The sequence below is a fragment of the Astyanax mexicanus genome, chromosome 1 (assembly GCF_023375975.1).
Source record: "Astyanax mexicanus isolate ESR-SI-001 chromosome 1, AstMex3_surface, whole genome shotgun sequence".
In the NCBI taxonomy this organism is placed as follows: domain Eukaryota; kingdom Metazoa; phylum Chordata; class Actinopteri; order Characiformes; family Acestrorhamphidae; genus Astyanax; species Astyanax mexicanus.
In genome coordinates this window covers 122,540,495-122,562,819 of record NC_064408.1, presented here as the reverse complement: position 1 = coordinate 122,562,819, position 22,325 = coordinate 122,540,495, and the positions used below count along the sequence as shown (strand labels likewise).

Genomic DNA, 22,325 nt, shown 5'->3' with positions numbered 1-22,325 from the left:
TTACCAGAAAGCCGTGAGATAATGAAACCGATCTTAGCTGTATCGGTTGTAGGCGGTGAATTACTGAAAAACACGGAGCATTGTAAAAGAAAACCGCTGCATTTTTCCGGATCCCCATCAAACAACTCCGGTTTAGAGACAGAAAATCCAGGCACAGAAGAGTTAGCGTTGGGCATACTGGGGGCAGCTAACGGGCTAGGGCTAGGCTCAGTTACGCCTCTGAGGTGAGCTAGCAGCTCAGCTAGTTGTTGCTGCTGCGTGGTTTGCTGGCGGGCTAGCTCAAAAACAGCTTGGGTCACACCAGCGAGCGTTTGCTGGTGCTGACCGAGTAGCCTCCCTTGGTTGGCTAGACCAGATTTAATAGCCTCAGTATCCGCTATCTGATTTAGTTCGGCCGCGTATTCTGTCATGGTCAGAACAGAATAGCAGACAAGCGCAGATTGTTACGAACCTAGGGGGTTAGGTTCATAATCCTGCTGTTTCTGTAGTTTTCTTGTGTTGCAGATGCGCAGAACAACCGCCAGGGGCGCTGACTATAAAATGGACGTGTGCCAGAGGGAAGAGGGGGGGGGGTGCTCTTGCTTCTGACGCGTTTCCGTGCGTTCCCGGTTCCCTGACCAGACGCCTGCTTTGTGTAATAGAGCTAATAGTTGTCTTTGTTTGTAATGATGTGATTGTGTTCAGCTCTGTGGTAAAGTGGTGTTTATTGAGGTTATCATAATAAGAGCTATGTTTTGTACTGCTTAATTCATCGTAGAAACCTATACTAAAAGCTGAGTCAAGAGTGGTGGCTTATTAAGTCTTTTTGTTATCTCCGTTTGGTGGGGAGGTAAGGTTAATTTTGTTTACTTGTATTTTCTCTTGGTTTAATAGTATTTAGGGAGTTAGGTTAGATTTTTTTGTATTTGATTTTCTTTGTGTTGTAGGTAAGTTAGTTTTCTTTAAAACCTTAGTTAGTTTTGTTTTGTTTGTTATTTTACCCTTTTCTCCCCGTTTCTATTTATTCTTTATATTTGTTAATTGTTTTCAAAAATACTAAATTCAATAAACATGTCTTATCATTGCAACTTGGTCTACGTGCTATTGGGGAACCGGGAGGGCACGGATGTTTTTTAATTATGTTATGGTCTGACCTAGACCAGGTCATAACATAAATTGGGGGCTCGTCCCTTTTTTTTTCTCTCCGCATAGGCTCTTTCTTGGCGGTTTTCTTTCATGTGGAGGGGTGTAGTTGTGCAATTATGGCTTTTGAGCTTGAAAAGTTTGTTTTGGCTCCTTCTATGCGCGTTTTTAAGCAATGTCGTAAGGAGGAGTTACTTCAGTTGGCAGGGTTTTATAATGTTAATGTATTCCGTTCGGCCCGTAAGAGTGTGATAAGGGAAGCGGTATATCAGAAGCTGGTTGATGAGGGGCTTTTACCTGCTATACCAGAGTCAGTTGAACCAGGTGTTGCCGTTGTGGAAGAAGTGGGGGATTTAGTGGAGGTGATGGCAACATCTCCAGTTTCTCCTCCCACTTCCAGCATAGATCCTGGTGACGCTGCTCAGGTGGATTTGTCTGCGTCTGCTCTTGTTACTCCTGCTCCCGATTCGGATCTTGTCCTAAATCCGGCCGAAAGGCTTCGGCTTAATATTCGTCTGGAGGAGCTGAAGTTGGCTGTGAGGCGCCAAGAGCACGAGACCGAATTGCTCCGTTTGCGTGCTGCTAAACCGCGTGGGGTAGCACCCGCGGCGCATGAACGCGCTGGCAGTGAGACGCCTGTTCCTGGACCTGACTCCCTGGTGAGAGGTACACCGGCTCCCGCCCCTGCTGCTGCACCTGGGCTCAATGTAAGTAAATACATTGGCCTTGTTCCTCCCTTCAGAGAAACTGAAGTTGACTCATATTTCGCAGCGTTTGAACGCATAGCTACAGCTCTTAAATGGCCGCAAGAAGTCTGGGCTTTACTTTTGCAATGCAAATTAGTTGGTAAAGCTCAAGAAGTTTGCGCTGCCTTGCCTATTGATGACAGTTTAGATTTTAATAAAGTAAAAGTTGCAGTGCTGCGCGCATATGAATTAGTCCCCGAAGCATACAGACAGAAATTTAGAAAATGCACGAAAACCGCCAATCAAACCTTCGTGGAGTTTGCGAGAGAAAAGTCTTCTCTGTTTGATAAGTGGTGTGTAGCAAGTAAAACGGAGAATTTTGCACAACTGAAAGAGTTGATTCTTTTAGAAGAATTTAAGAATGGTTTGCCTGAACGCCTTGTGGTGTATTTAAATGAACAAAAGGTGTCTTCCCTTTCACAAGCAGCTGTATTTGCTGATGAGTTTGTGCTGACGCACAAAAATGTTTTTCCATCGCCCCCTCGTCAAGATTTTAGCCCACCACGAGTATTTCGTTCTAGAGTTCATCAGCCTTTTAATAAAAATTCAAATTCGGCTCGTACTACGTCTAGCAGTCCTCGTGCTTGTTTTTACTGCAGAGAGACTGATCATTTAATCGCTGCATGTCCCGCGTTAGAAGCAAAACCTCCCCGCTCTCAGTTAAAGTCTTCTGGAAAAGCACCTAAATCTGTGGGTTTTATCAGTGCTACAAAGACAAATGTGGTGTTAGACGAGAGCGTACCTGATTCGGTGTATGGACCATTTATTTTTGATGGTTTGGTTTCACTTTCTGATGATGAGAATGACTTGATACCAGTTAAAATATTGCGAGACACTGGGGCTGCGCAGTCTTTTATCTTGGGATCTGTTTTGTCGTTTTCTGCTGTAACTTCATGTGGGTCTGATGTGCTTATCCAAGGTATTGAGTTGGGTACATGTAGAGTTCCGTTACACAAAATCCACCTCCAGTCTCATTTGGTGTCGGGCATTGTGAGGGTTGGAATTCGTTCCCAGTTCCCAATGAAAGGCATTCACTTTATCTTGGGGAATGATTTAGCCGGTGGAAAAGTTAACCCCCCACCTGAAGTTGTAGATGAACCTGACTGCTCTCCTTGTAGTGAGGAGGCTAATATTTTTCCCGTGTGCGCCGTGACTCGAGCACAGTCGCGTAAGTTTGCCGATCAAATTGACTTGTCGGAGACGTTTATAAATTCTTTTAATTCTGGCTGTGAAAAGCCGATTGTATGTGAGATTTTACCGTATGAGATTTTATCTAAAAATGACGTGAAATCTGAGAATGAGGCTCCATCAGAGTTAAAATTCGGTAAGGTTGCTTTAATTGAAGAGCAAAATAAAGATCCCTCTTTGGCTAACTGTAGAGACGCTGCTGTCTCTGAATTTGAAATTTCTAAGCATGAAGTGACTTATTTTTATCAGGATGGTGTCCTAATGCGAAAATGGACTCCCAGTCACTTAAAGCATCTGAATTGGAGTGTTACATATCAACTTGTTCTTCCTAGCAGATATAGGGAACAGGTTCTTAGCCTAGCACATGATCACGCACTTTCGGGTCATCTCGGGGTGAGGAAGACCTATAGCAGGATTGTGCGCTATTTTTTTTGGCCAGGTTTAAAAGCTGACGTAGTTAAATACTGCCGTTCCTGTTATGTTTGTCAGATCTCTGGAAAACCTAATCAGGTTATTCCATCTGCCCCATTACACCCAATTCCTGTCTTAGGAGCTCCGTTTGAACGTTTAATTATTGATTGTGTAGGACCTTTACCCAAGACTAAATCCGGAAACATGTACCTGCTCACTTTAATGTGTTCAGCTACACGGTATCCTGAAGCCATCCCATTGCGTAACATAAAAGCTAAAGGCATCGTGAAAGCATTGATTAAGTTCTTCTCAACTTTTGGGCTACCCAAACACATTCAGACAGACCAGGGGTCAAATTTTACTTCACGTTTATTTGCTCAGGTCATGATATTGCTAGCAGTAAAACATCACCTGTCTAGTAGCTATCATCCCGAGTCTCAGGGTGCTTTAGAGAGATTCCATCAAACGCTTAAAACAATGCTCCGTACCTATTGCCAGGATTCTGAGAAGGAATGGGATGAGGGAATTCCGTTTTTGTTATTTGCTGTCCGAGAGACAGTGCAGGAATCCCTTGGTTTTAGTCCGTCGCAGTTAGTTTTCGGTCACACGGTGCGTGGTCCGTTAAAACTTCTGAGAGAGAAATTGGTTTCGGATAACTGTGAGAGTATAAATTTGCTTGATTACGTTAGTTCTTTCCGTGAACGTTTGTTTCAAGCCTGTGAAGTTGCAAAAGCGTCACTAGCTACTACTCAGTCTCAGATGAAAGCTCGTTTTGATGAAAAGTCTGTTAAACGAGAATTTAAATGCGGTGATCAGGTGCTAGTACTGTTGCCTATACCTGGCTCCGCTCTGTGTGCTAAATTCTCGGGTCCTTATACAGTAGAGCGCAAACTGAGTGAAACCGATTATATCATTCACACCCCAGATCGTCAGAGAAAAACTCGGGTTTGTCACATTAATATGTTAAAACCCTATGTACAGCGAGGGAAACAAAATGCCCCTAGTGTTAAGCCGGTGACCGTAGCAACTATGTTGGAGAAGTCAGATCATTCTGTTGATGATCTCCCCTTTCGTGACAGTCTCATTTTTAGTCCACATCTGCCAAATTCGGCCATTTTAAGTAACTTAGATGCTCATTTAATGCATCTTTCTGAGGAAGAGCGACACGATGTAGTGAAGCTGATTAATGATTATTCATGTTTGTTTTCTGATGTTCCTTCCCAAACTAACGTACTTAGTCACGACATTGATGTTCAGGGACATTTACCTATTAAACAACATGCATATCGTGTTAATCCGATGAAGCGTCAACAAATGCAAAATGAAGTCCAGTATCTTTTAGAGAACGATTTGGCGACACCTAGTGTCAGTTCTTGGAGCTCGCCTTGCTTGTTGGTCCCTAAACCTGATGGTACTAATAGATTCTGTACTGATTATAGGAAGGTAAATTCTGTTACAAAGCCTGATTCTTTCCCTTTGCCGAGAATGGAGGATTGCATTGATCGAGTTGGTACAGCTAAATTCGTTACTAAATTAGACTTACTAAAAGGATACTGGCAAGTTCCATTAACTCCTGCTGCAGCTGAAATCTCTGCATTTGTCACCCCAGATAGTTTTTTACAGTATTCTGTTATGCCTTTTGGATTGCGAAATGCACCTGCCACTTTTCAGCGACTTATGTGGAAAGTTCTGGCTAATGTTAAGAATTGCGAAGCTTATTTAGATGATCTGGTATCTTATTCAGAAACTTGGGAAGAACATCTGAAAATACTCAGAACGGTGTTTGAACGTTTAAAGGAAGCTTCACTCACACTCAACCTGGCTAAATGTGAGTTTGGGAAAGCTCGAGTGTCTTATTTAGGGAAACAAGTTGGCCAGGGCGAAGTGCGCCCTCTTGAGGCAAAAACTCAAGCAATTTTAGATTTTAAAGTGCCTACCACCAAACGTGATCTTCGCCGTTTCTTGGGGATGGCTGGCTATTATCGTGGTTTTTGTAAGAATTTTGCTACTGTAGTTGCGCCTTTGACTAATCTGCTTAAGAAGGACAGGACAATGATCTGGACTGCAGAATGTGACTATGCTTTTAACTCTGTCAAAACTCTTTTATGTAACACTCCTGTTTTAGTAGCTCCTGACTTTTCAAAGCCTTTTAAGCTGGAAGTTGATGCCAGTGCTTCTGGAGCTGGGGCTGTACTACTTCAAGAAGATGTCCGAGGTATCGAACACCCTGTTTGTTATTTTTCTAAGAAGTTCAACAAACATCAGGTAGTGTACAGTACCGTAGAGAAGGAAGCATTAGCTCTCTTATTTGCCTTGCAACATTTTGAGGTATATCTGGGGTCTAGCAATTTGCCTGTGGTGGTCTATACTGATCACAACCCTTTAGTATTTTTAGCCCAAATGCGCAACACCAATCAAAGACTGATGAGGTGGTTCTTAATGATCCAAGATTTCAATTTGAAAATTTATCATAAAAAAGGAACTGAAAATGTGGTGGCTGATGCTCTTTCAAGGCAGTAGAGTAACAAACTTTGTTTGTTTCTTTTTGGGTGTGGGGATGTTACGAACCTAGGGGGTTAGGTTCATAATCCTGCTGTTTCTGTAGTTTTCTTGTGTTGCAGATGCGCAGAACAACCGCCAGGGGCGCTGACTATAAAATGGACGTGTGCCAGAGGGAAGAGGGGGGGGTGCTCTTGCTTCTGACGCGTTTCCGTGCGTTCCCGGTTCCCTGACCAGACGCCTGCTTTGTGTAATAGAGCTAATAGTTGTCTTTGTTTGTAATGATGTGATTGTGTTCAGCTCTGTGGTAAAGTGGTGTTTATTGAGGTTATCATAATAAGAGCAATGTTTTGTACTGCTTAATTCATCGTAGAAACCTATACTAAAAGCTGAGTCAAGAGTGGTGGCTTATTAAGTCTTTTTGTTATCTCCGTTTGGTGGGGAGGTAAGGTTAATTTTGTTTACTTGTATTTTCTCTTGGTTTAATAGTATTTAGGGAGTTAGGTTAGATTTTTTTGTATTTGATTTTCTTTGTGTTGTAGGTAAGTTAGTTTTCTTTAAAACCTTAGTTAGTTTTGTTTTGTTTGTTATTTTACCCTTTTCTCCCCGTTTCTATTTATTCTTTATATTTGTTAATTGTTTTCAAAAATACTAAATTCAATAAACATGTCTTATCATTGCAACTTGGTCTACGTGCTATTGGGGAACCGGGAGGGCACGGATGTTTTTTAATTATGTTATGGTCTGACCTAGACCAGGTCATAACACAGATACTGATAAAAACAAAGTGTGTTTATTATGATAATAAACAGATGAAATCAGGGTCGATACAAAAACAGGGGTGATCACCAGTAGACAGAGCAATGAAGACAAAACCATACCATAAACGAGAGACAGTCCAGAGTTCATACACAAGCAATCCAGTATCAGAGGTAATCCAAGAGGCAGTAGTGAAAGCACAGTCCAGGTCATACACAAACAATCCAATATCAAAGGCAGAGGCAAGAATCGGCGTCGAGAAACAAAAAGCAAGGTCATTCACAAAGTAAACTGAGACAAGAGATAAGTAACGCTTTGTACGAGGATAACCTACAATACGCGGCGATGAAGTCTGTTTGGCGTGCACCTTTATAGTGCCAGTAATCAGTATTCGGGGCTTCCTGGTGGAAGCAGGTGAGGTGTCACGTGATCAGGTGAGTGCGTGATGTCAGCGGGTGGTGCATTCTGGGTAGTGTAGTTGTTAACCTGAGAACCTCCGTTAGAGCTGGGTGTGGAAGGGACAGAGGAGCTAACAGCACCAGACGTGACACTGTTTAAGAACTAATCTAATAAGAACTATTTATTTGAACAATTTATAATAGATTATGAGAAAATTTTACATACTCTAGCAAAATTAAACTATTTAAAATATCAGAAATATGAAAATGTAACAGGTAAAACTATAGAACTGTAAATGTAAAAAAAAAACATAAAAATTGTCAAAGACTATGTACAGAACTCTAAAGATAATCATGCTCAAGGAGAGCTAGTACGGCCATCTGGGGTGCAGAGACAGCTGCAGCCAGGTTCTCCCGTGCCTCGTTTCCTGATCTTTCCTCTGTTTGTGCAGGCTCTGGGGCATGAGCATCCTCCTCCTCTGGAACATCTGGCTCAATGATGTCACCATGAGCAATGCACAGGTTGTGGAGCACTGCGCAACATGCCACGACCTCTGGGGCGAAGACAGGGCTCACCTCAAGGGCCTTGAAGAAAATGGAGCGCCAGCGTGTCTTCAGCATCCCAAATGCTCTTTCAATGATGCACCGGGCCCGAGAGAGCTTGCGGTTAAAGCGAGCCTGTACAGGGTTCTGTACAGGCTCTCGATACGGGGTCAGGAGCTTGATGGGCGTGCTGATGCACGGATAACCCCCATCCCCAAGGATGCATCTTCCCACAGGTGGGTACAATGCCTCTTTATACAAGAGGCTGTTCTTTAAAATCCTTGCATCGTGCACAGAGCCAGGATACCCAACAAAAATGTCTAAAAACTTTCCCTGGTGGTCACAGATGGCTTGCAGCTGGACGGAGTGGAAAAGCTTCCTGTTGAGGTAGCACTGTGCGTTGGCTGATGGGGGTTTTATGCGGATGTGGCACCCGTCAATGGCACCCACTGCCACTGTGAAGGCTGGAGATCCGGCCAAGTGAGCAAACCCTGCTCCTATCACCTCCAGATCATCGACCGTTGGCAGAGTGATGACCCTTTTGATGATCCCACTGACATCTTTGCTCACTCTGTGCACCATGTCGTGCACAGATGACCTGGGGATCGCAAAGGCCCGGGAGACCACGCGGTAGGATGCTGCGTGTGCCAGCCAGTACAGGAATACCAGCACCTCGATGTCTCGGCTCCACCCATGGTCAGTCTCCTGCCTTAATGCGGCAGTGAGGGAGGTGATGGTCTCCCGGGAGAGTCTGAGGTCCGCCCTGAGGTCTGCGCCACCAAAATACAGCTGCAAAATGGGCACAGCTGTGTTCAGCTGACAATATGAAGTCAGGCTCCCATGCTGTAAATAAATGTAAATAGTTTAGTTAACTTATGTTTACTTTACTTAATATTTATTGTTCTGTTTATATGTTTTAATAAAATGTAATTTTTATTGTTTTCATTTTTGTAAGAAAAATAAATTGCTTTACACATCCTCACTTAAGCTACTGTTCTTTTTATATTTCTGATCATTATTTATCAGTTATTAACTGTTATTAAAATGTAATTTTAAAATGTAATTTTTATTCTTCTAGCTGTGTAATTGAATGTACTGTAATTTATTTTTTTACTGTGTAATCACAATAAATGTGTGTGTAAATAGGTAATAGTACTATCTAGATTAGCTGTTTTTTTCTGAAATTCTTAGAATTTCTTTATTTATTTGTTTTAGCTGTCTAATGTAATGTAATTCATTTTTTATTATGTAATCACAATAACTGTGTGTGAATAGTAGCTAGCTAATATTACTAACCCTATCTAGGTTAACTAGCTGGCTTTTTCTGAAGACTTTATTGCACTTACATTGTTACTGAGGTAAAAATTCAATAAATTCCTCAGATTTCTTCTTCTCTGAGCAGCCGCTCGACGCCGTAAAGATGTTAAATCAGGATACATCCCAAAAAACAGGTAGGTGGCGTTAAAGAGTAAAAAAAAATGCTGAATTATATGGATCTGGTGCTGCAAGTCAGCGTTTCTCAACCTTTTTTCTATCACGACACCCTTTAAATATATGGCGCAGTACTTCAGGTGAGAACGAGGGATGTTGCTGGCGGAATATGAAATAAAATAGCGCGTGCATCGCGTGGGGGACAAAAACTTTACAGTGTGTCCCAATTTAGGGGCTGCATCCTTCAGAGGCTGTATTCGAAGACAGATTGCGTCACAGCTGCGCAGTAATACAACGCCTCTGTGGGTCGCATCCTTCAGAGTATGCTGCCTGTGAATTGGGACACACCGCGACACGAGCTGACTCTGGAAAGGAAATATGCACGTGAGGCGCAATATTTTGACGGCACCCCCAATGAAGCCAGACGGCACCCCAGGGTGCCGCGGCACCCTGGTTGAGAAACACTGCTGCAAATGACTGAAGGGTTTTTTTTTTTGGTTGTGGAGTGGCGTAATGCGTCACGTGATGTTGGTAAAATGGGCGGCTTAGTGCGTCCGAGGTGGTGTATCATAGACTGTATATAGCTGGACAGAGCATCGTCTCTCAAAAGTGAAGCCACCACAAGTCGGGCGCCCCCTGCTGTTCGGCTGCAGAAAGCTGTGTAACTCCACCCATCCCCATAGGTTTCAATGGCAAAACAGACAACTTTTAATCACGTTTTTTTCTAATATGCTGTAATTCTACCTCCATTATTTAAATGCAGCAGCTAGTATAACCTCTGCTTATATTGTCAAATGTTTATATTCTCACAGAATTCGTTTTTTAAAACGTTATTCAGCTCTATTCAAAAAAGGTGTGGTTATGGTAAAAGGGCTGGTTATGGGCGGGACCAATAACAGACCGTCAGCTCCGCTCCGCCCCGCTCTGCAGTCTGTGACCGCGAGGCAGCCCTCAGGGGCGGAGTTATTCAAATGAGTAGGAGCTCTCCACAGTCTTTCTCCCTCCTCTGGTCTCTACTGCGCAGACTCTGGTCTCAGAATCGCCAAAATGGCGGAAGATTTTGGCTTCATTTTCATTGAATGAATGGGAACGGCGACACGGCGTCCATCTTTATATACAGTCTATGTGGTGTATACTTACCCACTCGCATACTCAAAGAGCATACTGCTTTACCGGGCGAGCAGTGCGTACTCACCCCCAAAACAGTACGTACTGCTTAAGTATGCGATTTCGGACGCAGCCAGAGAGAGAGAGAGTCGCGACAACGGAAGTTCAAAATCCTTGATGGTCACGTGATTCATGGAGATTTCAGATAGTTCCAGGAAGTTCTTGGTGGGCAATTTGAGCCCATAAACACAGAGACAGAATTGCGATTTTGGGGCACTAATAATAATATATAAATAATCCTCAATTAATTATCTATGTATAATGAAATAATATATATATATATATATATATATATATATATATATATATATATATATATATATACACTGCTCAAAAAAATAAAGGGAACACTCAAATAACACAATATAACTCCAAGTAAATCAAACTTCTGTGAAATTAAACTGTCCACTTAGGAAGCAACACTGATTGACAATCAATTTCACCTGCTGTTGTGCAAATGGAATAGACAACAGGTGGAAATTATTGGCAATTAGCAAGACACACTCAATAAAGGAGTGGTTCTGCAGGTGGGGACCACAGACCACGTCTCAGAACCTATGCTGTCTGGCTGATGTTTTGGTCAGTTTTGAATGTTGGTGGTTCTTTCACACTCGTGGTAGCATGAGACGGACTCTACAACCCACACAAGTGGCTCAGGTAGTGCAGCTCATCCAGAATGGCACATCAATGCGAGCTGTGGCAAGAAGGTTTGCTGTGTCTGTCAGCGTAGTGTCCAGAGGCTGGAGGCGCTACCAGGAGACAGGGCAGTACACCAGGAGACGTGGAGGAGGCCGTAGGAGGGCAACAACCGAGCAGCAGGACCGCTACCTCCGCCTTTGTGCAAGAAGGAACAGGAGGAGCACTGCCAGAGCCCTGAAAAATGACCTCCAGCAGGCCACAAATGTGCATGTGTCTGCACAAACGGTTAGAAACCGACTCCATGAGGATGGTATGAGGGCCCGACGTCCACAGATGGGGGTTGTGCTCACAGCCCAACACCGTGCAGAACGCTTGGCATTTGCCAGAGAACACCAGGATTGGCAAATTCGCCACTGGCGCCTTGTGCTCTTCACAGATGAAAGCAGGTTCATACTGAGCACATGACAGATGTGACAGAGTCTGGAGACGCCGTGGAGAGCGGTCTGCTGCCTGCAACATCCTTCAGCATGACCGGTTTGGCAGTGGGTCAGTAATGGTGTGGGGTGGCATTTCTTTGGAGGGCCGCACAGCCCTCCATGTGCTCACCAGAGGTAGCCTGACTGCCATTAGGTACCGAGATGAGATCCTCAGACCCCTTGTGAGACCATATGCTGGTGCGGTTGGCCCTGGGTTCCTCCTAATGCAGGACAATGCTAGACCTCATGTGGCTGGAGTGTGTCAGCAGTTCCTGCAAGATGAAGGCATTGAAGCTATGGACTGGCCCGCCCGTTCCCCAGACCTGAATCCGATTGAGCACATCTGGGACATCATGTCTCGCCACACACAATACTGAGCCTCATTTTGACTTGTTTTAAGGACATTACATTAAAGTTGGATCAGCCTGTAGTGTGTTTTTTCACTTTAATTTTGTGTGTGGCTCCAAATCCAGGCCTCCATTGGTTAATAAATTTTATTTCCATTGATGATTTTTGTGTGATTTTGTTGTCAGCACATTCAACTTTGTACAGAACAAAGTATTCAATGAGAATATTTCATTCATTCAGATCTAGGATGTGTTATTTGAGTGTTCCCTTTATTTTTTTGAGCAGTGTATATATGTATATATATATATATATATATATATATATATATATATATATATATATATATATATATATATATATATATATATATTATTTCATTATACATAGATAATTCATTGAGGATTATTGTGACCATATATTGACTTATTTAAGGCTTATGTTATTCTGTGTGAATCCAATATTGTAATCCATAAGAGAGTTTTTATAGGCTAAATTTGTATGTTAATTAATATTAATTTCATGGCACTGTGCAAATGCAGTTGCTACAAGTAAAATTTTAGGTTCAAAAGAAGATGGAGAAGTTTTGGCTTGCATATATTTGGAGTTTACTGCAAAAATAATTTAATCAAAGGATACAAAGATCTGCAAATATTTTTAAGTCACCACCTGAATATTTCATGCAGAATTATTTGCATTAAGAAAGAGGAACCACATTATTTGCAACAGCTTTATTATTTTTACAACAAACATGAGAAGATATATAACTTTAAAAACTTATATCAGAATATAGAGAGGCTACATACAGAAAAACAAAGTACAGAACACATGTAAATCAACTAAAGGAAAATAGTACATTGCACATGTAAATAAACCAAAGAATCAGCACAGATTACATAAAATGGGGTTTACTTGTGTAGTTCGGAAGAATGAACCCCTGGGGAATACAAAAGCAGGAAGAGAATAAGAAAATTGAGACATGATAGCATTTAATACATGAATACAATTAAACATTTTGGAAACATAACCTACATTTTATTTTTATTATTATTTAATATAAAATGAAGCCAAGAAAGATGATTGTATTAAAGTTGTTATATTTTGTATTCATTATTTACTTATTTTATATTTATATAAAACAAACAATAACACACACTTTTTTTTTTTTTGGCACACTAGTGCATCTCAGAAAACCTGAATATAATGATTTTTTTTCTATCATAGTTTAATAAAAAAAATCTGTCAAATTTTATAATCACTACATATAAAGAGACATATCCCAAAACTGTTTTTGTTTTACTTTTCTAAAAGCTCATGAAAAAAAAACAGAAATAATAAATCCCTAAAATATTTCATTTAAAACTTAAAATATAAATTGTTAGATGTGTCACTGTAAGCATAATTAATACAAAAGATGACTGTTACTTAAACAATATTAAACATTTCTTTTGAGATGCACTATTATTAAACATAACTAATTATGCTATCTTAAATTACACATGCATTGGAAAGTGTTTTTCCCTACTGTTGACAATATAGCCTATATCCTTAATCAAACATATATAAACATATATAAACATATATAAAATAAATATTGGTCATATCACCTTAAATCATATCTCTGTTAAATTAGTAGTTACTTAGACAAACAGTAAGATAGCTAGTTAGCGTTAGCTACCTGAGCAATAGGTAGCTATCATTTAGCTAAATTCTGCAGTACTACTTAGTACTTAGTTTCCACAGTAGTCTGTATTTATTAAGCATTTATCTCTTGTTAGTGTTTAAAGTTCTTTCTGAAATGAATAGAGTTAAGCTTTATTTACCTAGCTAGTTAGGTTAGCATGGTCTACCTGGATATATAAGATATTTATTTAGTTAGCTTAGCATGGTCTATTTGGACATACAAGATATTTACAATATTTAGTTAGCTTAGCATGGTCTACCTGGATATATAAGATATTAAGATATTTAATTAGTTAAGCATGGTATATCTGGATATATAAGATATTGATATAAAAGATATTAAGATGTTTACTTACTTAGGTTAGCATGGTCTATCTGGATATATATATATATATTAAGATATTTAATTAGTTAAGCATGGTATATCTGGATATATAGGATATTGATATATTAGATATTAAGATATGTACTTAGTTAGGTTAGCATGGTCTATCTGAATATATAATATATTGATATATTAGATATTTACTTAGTTAGGTCAGCATTGTCTATCTGGATATATAAGATATTAAGATATTTAGGAATTTACTAACTAATAGGCTCTCAGTCATTAATGTTAAATGCCAGTAACTGTATTCGCGTTGTCCTGGCATAGATTTACTCCCCTAAATCTGCTTTTTAAGAGGGGGTTAATTCACTAAAATGCTTCAGTGCACATGTTAATTTGATTCTGATGTCCTGATAAAACACAATCAGATCATTTAAGCGTACTAACCTGTAAAAGTGGACCACACATGGTGTATCCTGCTCCAGCTTCACTGTGCTGATAGTATTTGCTGCTAACTTCCGGGAACTATTGACAGGCTCCACGGTCCGCCATTGCTGTAAAAAACTGGTCCATTGGAGTGAACGGAGTTGACGCAACTCTCTCTCTCTATGGCTCTGGTTTTAGCTAACTTTAGCTACCTTAGCTTATGTTAACTGCTTTATTTCAGTGGGGAGTGTTTTAGCTAACATGAGCTACCTTAGCTAATGTTAACTACTTTATTTTAGAGTGGAATATTTGAGCTAACGTTAGCTGTGTTAGCTAATGTTAATAACTTTATATCAGTGGGGAATATTTTAGCTAACGTTAGCTACCTTAGCTAACGTTAGCTAATGTTAGCTACTTTATTTCAGTGAGGAATATTTTAGCTAACGTTAGCTACCTTAGCTAACGTTAGCTACTTTATTTTAGTGAGGAATATTTTAGCTAACGTTAGCTACCTTAGCTAACGTTAGCTAACGTTAGCTACTTTATTTCAGTGAGGAATATTTTAGCTAACGTTAGCTACCTTAGCTAACGTTAGCTAACGTTAGCTACTTTATTTTAGTGGGGAATATTTTAGCTAACATTAGCTAGGTTACCTAATGTTTACTTTGTTTTAGTAGAAAGTGTTTTAGCTAGGATAGCTAATTTAACTACCTTATTTCAGTGGGGAATGTTTTAGCTAATGTTAGCTAGGTTACCTAATTTTAGCTACTTTATTTCAGTGGGGAACGTTTTAGCTAATGTTAGCTGGGTTAGCTAATTTTAACTATTTTTATTTCAGTGGGAAATGTTTTAACTAGCTAACATTACTGGAGGATTGCAGAGCATGTGCACAGCACAACTAGCAGTCACTGTGAAGTCATGTACAGACCAGTCAGTCTTGTGCTCACTACTTAGTATGTGGTGCTTACCACTTAATGTGGTAATATGTTTGGGCACCCCTGATAATTTTCACGAGTTTCCTTTATAAATCATTGGTTGTGGGGATCAGCTAATTATATCACATCAGTTAAATATATCAGATTGCAGATCACATTGATATTTGAGAAGTGAAATGAAGTTTATAAGATTTACAGAAAGTGTGCAATAATTATTTAAACTAAATTTGGCAGATGCACAAATTTGAGCACCCCAGCAGAAAAGTTACATAAATATTGAGTAGATCCTATATGACAAATACACAAATAATATGTATTTAAATATAAAACTGTTTGTTCACCGAGCTTGTCTAAGAAACAGTAAATATTTTTGTACGTCCATGAACACAGTAATTTGAAAGTGTCCATGATTTATAGATTTTAAACAGTTTAGATCAGAGCAGAACAGCTATAAAGATTAATATTTCTTCTTCTAATGTTACAGTGACTCGTGAGCAGAGAGAGAGAAATCGAAAGTTAGATGATCCTCCATTACAGAAGAATAAAGTGTGACGCAGTGAAGGAGAAACCGAACTAAATTCAACCAACACGATTCTACAGCGGTTTATTTTTACAGGGTAAGTTCAGAAAACAATTAAAATCAGAATGTAAAATATTGACCTGTAACTTTTAAAGTAATTCTGCGTTTATTTATCTCAGAAATAGGAAGTTAAGTCACACCCGAGTTTTCTGGGCTGAACAGAAGCCTCTTCCAACATTTCGAGTAGAAAATCCAACTTGTGGGTTAAAATAAATATTTTAGTTAAAATAAAAAGTTAAAACACAACAAAAAGAACAGTGTTTGACAGATACAGGAGTATTATTTCAGCTTTACTTAGAGAGAGGTGGATTGTATTGGATTGTACTGAATTGTACCTGATAAATCACAAAGTGAAGGCCTAAAACAGGCCTACATCAGGCCTAAATCGAGCAGATTTTGGGGGCAGATTTTTCTGTTGGGGTGTTCAAATCTATGCAACTGCCTAATTTAGTTTAAAGAATGATTATTGCACACTTTCTGTAAATAATATAAAATTCATTTCACTTCTCAAATATCACTGTCTTCTTCTGCCATATGATATATTTAACTGAAACACTAAAGGAATAGTGTCCAAACTTTTCCATACCACTGTAATTTAGGCTTTTCTTGTGTTTTGCAGGTGTGAAACCCATTAGATCCCTTTAGGTTTAATGATATGAATTAATTAACTGTGAAATATCTGATGAAGTTAACTAATTTAATGTTGATTAATACTGTACTGTAGATAAAGGAGATAGATAATGGAGGCAATGTAGTGTACGCGAAGTAATCAGCATAAAAACTCATCAGTCTGAATCATTTCCGCGACTAACACCGGAGCACACTGATAAACTGGCTAACAGTGTATTAAAGCACATTCTGTGGTGAGATTAATCAGAATGTGTAATTTCAGGGAAATGAGCTTTGGCCCAGAAAAGACGGCACCGTTTTTGATTGGTGTTTATGACATATGACTCCCTGCTTCGTGTTCCAGATATTTTTTGTGGAATACCTGGGTGCCAGGTGCTCCAGACCAAAGAAAAATAGGACCGTCTAGACCAGGGGTCACTAATAGGCGGACTGTGGTCCGGGTCCAGTCCCAGACGTTGTCCAATCCGGACCCAAACCGATAAACTAATGAGAAGAATTTAATTCTGACCGTGTTCATTTAAAGCGGAGGAATGTTTATTGTCTTTATGGTTTACGTGCTTTATAGTGCAGTAAACTTACAGACCAATCACGTGTGCTGTAAGATCACCAAACGCTCTTCTCAGCCAATCAGATCTGTGCAGATGCGGGAGGGCGGAGCCACACAGGCGAAGCAGGCGGTGAGAAGTGGGATAATAAAACAAGAGAAGCTAATACAGATGGTGCGCACCAGAAAAAAAAAAACATTAAAATACTACAGTTATAAAACATATTAACAGTAATGTAACCGAGTGGTGTTACTTGGAGGAATTAAAGAGAAACAACTGAGACAAGAGTGCAAAATATTCCACTTTACTCCACCTGATCTGAAACTCCTCAGCAAGAAAAAAATAAAACCTCTCGGTTAGAGGGGCGCTCTCTACTCCCAAAACATCCCTACCTCAAAACTAAGGCAACCACCAGAAGACAAAAAGTATCGGCAACTTCCCCCATCAGTTTTATCCACAACATTATAAAGTCTGATACAGTAATAATATTAAATAAAATAAAACTACTGTTTTTTTAACGAAGCTGATATTTTGGCCAAGTTCAGCAAACATTTCTCCATATATTGTACGATTTATCATTCATGTAATTATTATCATGACAGGCAGGCCCAAACCTAATATATATATATATATATATATATATATATAAAATAAAATAGAATAAATATAGCATTTTAAAACAAAGTTAACATACAGATTCACATTATTAGACTCGATATGTTAAATTATTCAGGGTATTTCCATTTATTTTATGATAGGTTGATAATGTAATTATTGTGACAGGTCAAAACTAATAATAATAATAATAGACACAATAAAATAATTTAAAACAATAAATATTGTTGAAATATACTAGTATGTTTATTTTGTTTTGTCTTTTAGATGTTGATAAAACACTGACAGTACTACTATAGGCTTCTTCAGTAAACAGAATAAAACACTGAATTATAAAACAAGTTAACATTGGCGACGGTCTGGACCTTAGCCTGATGAAATTTTTTCGAACTGGACCTAACTGAATTCTAATTAAATACCCCTGGTCTAGACGATCAGAAACAAGTCCAAACTTCAGGTTTTGTCATGGTATGAGGGTGTATGTCAGTACACTTCTTTGATACAGAATTAATGCAGAAAAGTACACTAAGACCATAAAGTAACAGATGTTGTCTTAAAGGTGACATCTTTTTCAGGGATGTCTATGCATTTTTCAACAAGACCACATGCTGCACACATTATAAAGGCATGACTGTGGAACTAGAAGAGGTTGTGGGTGCTGGACTGGCCTGCCTGCAGTCCTGACCTGTCCCCAATAGAGAATGTGGAGAATTTTAAAGCTGTAAGAATGGGACAACATAACATCTGAAATGCGTTGTCGCAGAAATATCAGCTCCTCCACCCCCAAACTCTGACTGTTACCCAGCCAATCACTGTCGTATCTTTACAGATTCATGAATATTCAAACGTTACATAATATTGCGGGGTGTAATTGGCTGGCTGCAGCGAAAATCTTACAGAGGCTCCGCCCACTCATTGTCTATTGGCTCTGAGAGACAAAGGGGGCGGGACAGAAACTCCTGAGCAGAGAGAGAGAGAGAAACGAAAGTTAGATGATCCTCCATTACAGAAGAATAGAAAAGAGTGACGCAGTTTAGGAGAAACGAAATAAATTCAACCAACACGATTCAACAGCGGTTTATTTTCACTGGGTAAGTCCAGAAAACAAATAAAATCTGAATGTAAAATAGTTACCTGTATCTTTTAAACCTGTAACTTTTAATTCTGTGTTTATTCATCTCAGAAACAGGAAGTTAAGTCAGACCCGAGTTTTCTGGGCTGAACAGAAGCCTCTTCCAACATTTCGAGTAGAAAATGGGGGCATTTCAGTTCAAATTTAAAGTTAAAACACAGCGATAAGAACAGTGTTTGACAGATACAGGAGTATTATTTTAGCTTAACTTAGAAAGAGGTGGATTGTACTTAAAGAAAAATCACAAAGTATAGGCCTAGATCAGGCCTATATCGGGGCAGATACAGAACAATGTTTGTTGTGTAAACATGTCAAAATGTAGGTCACACTAATGGTGTAATCTTAACCTACTATATAAACATATATATATATATATATAGAACTTTATATTTATCACATATTTATCACAAGTGTTTAGTTTGTCTGCATGTACGTTTGGGCTGGACAATATACTGTAAATATCATTATATTCAAAACTATGTCATACAATAAACAACATAATCCGGTGCGGTTTAATCAGACAGTGGAACGCCAGGAAGAGTGTACCTCTGTAATATTACAAATATAATATTATTAATTCATTAATATACAGCATGATTTGTCTTTAATGGTACAAATAAAATCTGATATTTTAATCATGATTTTTTTATGGTTTTCATCATGTCATTCTGTCTATCACTATTTCTTTAAACATATTGAGATTTGAAATATGAACTCAGCCCTAATTTAAGGGTGCTTTTACACCTACTTTTCGTTCAGTCTTTTCATTTTGTTCTAGTCCAAAATTGTGGTTGTAAAAGGTTGATACACTTCCAGAGATGGTGTAAGTAAAAGTAGAAAGAAAAGCACAAAAAATCTAATTACAAAATCAAAGTAAAAAATGAATTTAAAAATGGATCCTGAAGATAAAAGTATAAAAGTACATGTTCCAAAATATACTTAACTTAAAAAAGGAAATATAGTTGTTTAAACAGGGTAAAAACGCTACACCACTGCAGAAGGTGTGGTCATATGTAGTAGCGCTATTTTACCAGCAAGGGGTGCAAACGGACTTTAGATCAATGTGATTCTTTAAAGACATATTGTTTGTAATTTCTAATGCTTTATGTTATTATAAATAAATGCCAGCAATTCTAAATATTATCAATAAGATTTAGAATTGTATCATCAATAATGTTATTTAAACCTGATCATATTTTAATGGTTGTTAAACTGTTCACAGGGATCTGCACTGAAGCACCTCTATGATGGAGCTTCATAACTCCAGTGATGGAGGAGAACCGTCTGATCCAAAGTGAGTAACTTCAATAGTGCATCAATAGTTAGTAGGAATTTATGGCCAAAAATGAAAAATGTGAATACTGAATACTGAATTTTACACAGGTTTCTAGTAGAGCTGATCAATATATAGATTTATTTTGTTTAATAGTATTTTTTATTGTATTGAAAATATTGTTTTACCGTATCACCTAGTTCTGGATTATTTACACAAAAGGCTTTAACCCTTTCAGACCTGACTTATGTTCTAGTTCTGCCTGTTGTGCACTTAAAATAGGATTCAATACAAAAATAATAATACATTACATTAATAAATAAAAATCAAACATAATATTTGTAATTTTTGCAGTGGAGTCATTTATTTAACAACAATATTTTTTATTTCATGAAACTCAGCTTCCATTGTTTTACACACATTTACAAACATACAAAAACTAACTTAGATGTTTAAAGCTAACTTTACCTAACAAAAAAAAAAAGAAACAAAAATACATAAATCTCCCTCCCTTACTAACAAAACACAGGAGAAAAGAAACCCCCTCCCAAAGAAACAGGCCTTATCCCCTACATTGCTACATTGGCTTTTAGTATTATTTGAAGTGTATTTACAGAAGTATTATGACAAACAATTAAAGTTAAATAACATGTGTTCTAATTCAGTTATCTAAACAGCTCAGTATTTACTCACAACAGCACAAACAATAAAATAGACAGACAGGTGGTTTGGTCTGGGCAGCATGGTGGTTGAATGGGTTGGGTGTCGCGCTGCACTCCACATCGGCCAGCGCTTTATTGTGACACAGGACCAGGATCAATTAGTCAGCTCCTCCCTCTCACAGGTAACCTGCAGGACTGATAGAAAGAGTAAAGGAGAGCGCAAGAGTGAGGTAGCTTAGAAAGGGAAGGCAAGAAAGAGAAAAAAAATAAAAATCTCACTTTGTAACACCGTGGTAGTGTTGTACCGGGGTCTGAGGCCTTCATTAGGTCTCTGCTGCCCATCCCTGTTGCTTTATCTCTTCCTATCATCGCCATTTCACTGTTCCACGGCTTTAATCCAGGTAGGAATATTATAGGATTAGGGCTGGGGCGACGCGTCGACATAATCGACGTCATCGATTACAAAAATACATCGATTTGCATAACGTGCGTCGGCGCGTCGTAAACACGGCGGCGCCTGTGGAGAGCATTAGAGGTTAGATCGGGCCCAAAAATTCCAACTGGCTGTTTTCGGGCTGTTTTAATGAGCGAAATATGATCAGAATTATGTTAATTAACACGGTAACATAGAAGCATAGAACTATTATTTAATTAAAATGATTTTTAAGAACAGCTAAACACAGTTCTGCAAGTCAAACGCGGAGGAGTTCACGTGCGAGAGACACAGAGAGAGAGAGAGAGAGACACACAGAGAGAGAGAGAGAGAGAGAGAGAGAGAGATTTGCGTGTTCTGGTGAGAGCTACTCACAGGTGAAGGTTCTCTTTGATCTCCTCGTGCTCATATTCTAGTCCCATTCATAATTCTGCAGCTCCCTCAGTGTTTTCTGCCGTATTTTGCGGCTAGCGCGAGCGCTTACAACTGACACCGCGGACCGCGAGGTGCCGCCGCGTTTGTGCCGAATCCGACTCTCTGCTGAATCTGACTCCCGCTTCGCGGACAGAATCGGCACAACACCCCCGCTGTAGAACTGCGGTAGTGAAAACAGCGCTTATAAATAAATTAGTTTAGTTTCACTTTCAGTTTTCGTTATTTTTTTTTAAAATAAAAATATAATTAAAAAACAGACGCCTACATCTCGGACTATTTTCTGGAGCCCGGGTCGGATTTACGGGCGGGCCTCGGGTCATGTCGGGTTCGGGCAGAGAATCTAAGCTCTAGAGAGCTTGGACTCCGGAGAGCAATCTCCAGCTACAAAACAATGCCAGCGGGCATCTAAAGTTTGGGAGCATTTCACGCAAAAGGGCAACAGTGTGGTCCTCTGCCATACGTGCAAAAGGAGCACTTGAAGCGCAAACATCCAGGAGCACTATGTCAACAGGGTCACACAGTAAGTTACCGTTTACATCAGGGTCTCCGCGGGTGTCCTTAAAAAGACTTAAGGCTGTCTACCAAAGGTTTTAAACCTGCCACAGGCAGAAATTATACATTTTTGGTTTATATTTGTGCATGGCATTTCGCAGTTTCCAGAAACAGTAGCATTATTCATAAGTTCAGGTGTTTAGCTAAGCTAGCTGCCTTAAGTTATTTTAGCTAGCGCCGTCGGCGCTGCGGTGTCACACCGTTTTCTGTCACCGTCGGAATTTTGTGACCAGTGCTCACGGTTATGAGCGTTCATTGGCAAAACGGAAGCTTTCTATACCTACACCTTACCCTCAGCCCTAAACTGAACCGTTTTGGCCAGTCGGGGTAAACATTAGAAACGAACACGTTTCGAATCGGCCAGTGCACCGG

General features: G+C 39.4%; 2 protein-coding genes across 5 annotated transcripts in view; one reads left to right on the top strand and one right to left on the bottom strand.

Annotated features, from left to right (window-relative positions):
* Positions 1-22,325, top strand: part of LOC103030810 (NACHT, LRR and PYD domains-containing protein 12-like) — a 300,969-nt gene that overhangs the window by 50,645 nt on the left and 227,999 nt on the right. The window contains exons 1-2 of one of the 4 annotated variants that reach the window (XM_049468002.1): positions 15,609-15,713; positions 19,821-19,892. In XM_049468002.1, the coding sequence (XP_049323959.1) occupies positions 19,843-19,892 (50 nt within the window). In that variant the 5' untranslated portion in view covers positions 15,609-15,713; positions 19,821-19,842. Of the gene's footprint in view, positions 1-15,608; positions 15,714-18,467; positions 18,558-19,820; positions 19,893-22,325 lie in introns of those variants that run through there. The other 3 variants (XM_049468006.1, XM_049468013.1, XM_049468000.1) reach the window with 3 other exon arrangements.
* On the bottom strand, positions 7,466-10,247 carry LOC125801499 (putative nuclease HARBI1). Its single transcript, XM_049478327.1, has 2 exons — positions 10,238-10,247; positions 7,466-8,436 (listed from the first exon to the last, which is right to left on the bottom strand). The coding sequence occupies exons 1-2, from the start codon at positions 10,245-10,247 to the stop codon at positions 7,466-7,468; spliced, it is 981 nt and encodes a 326-aa protein (XP_049334284.1).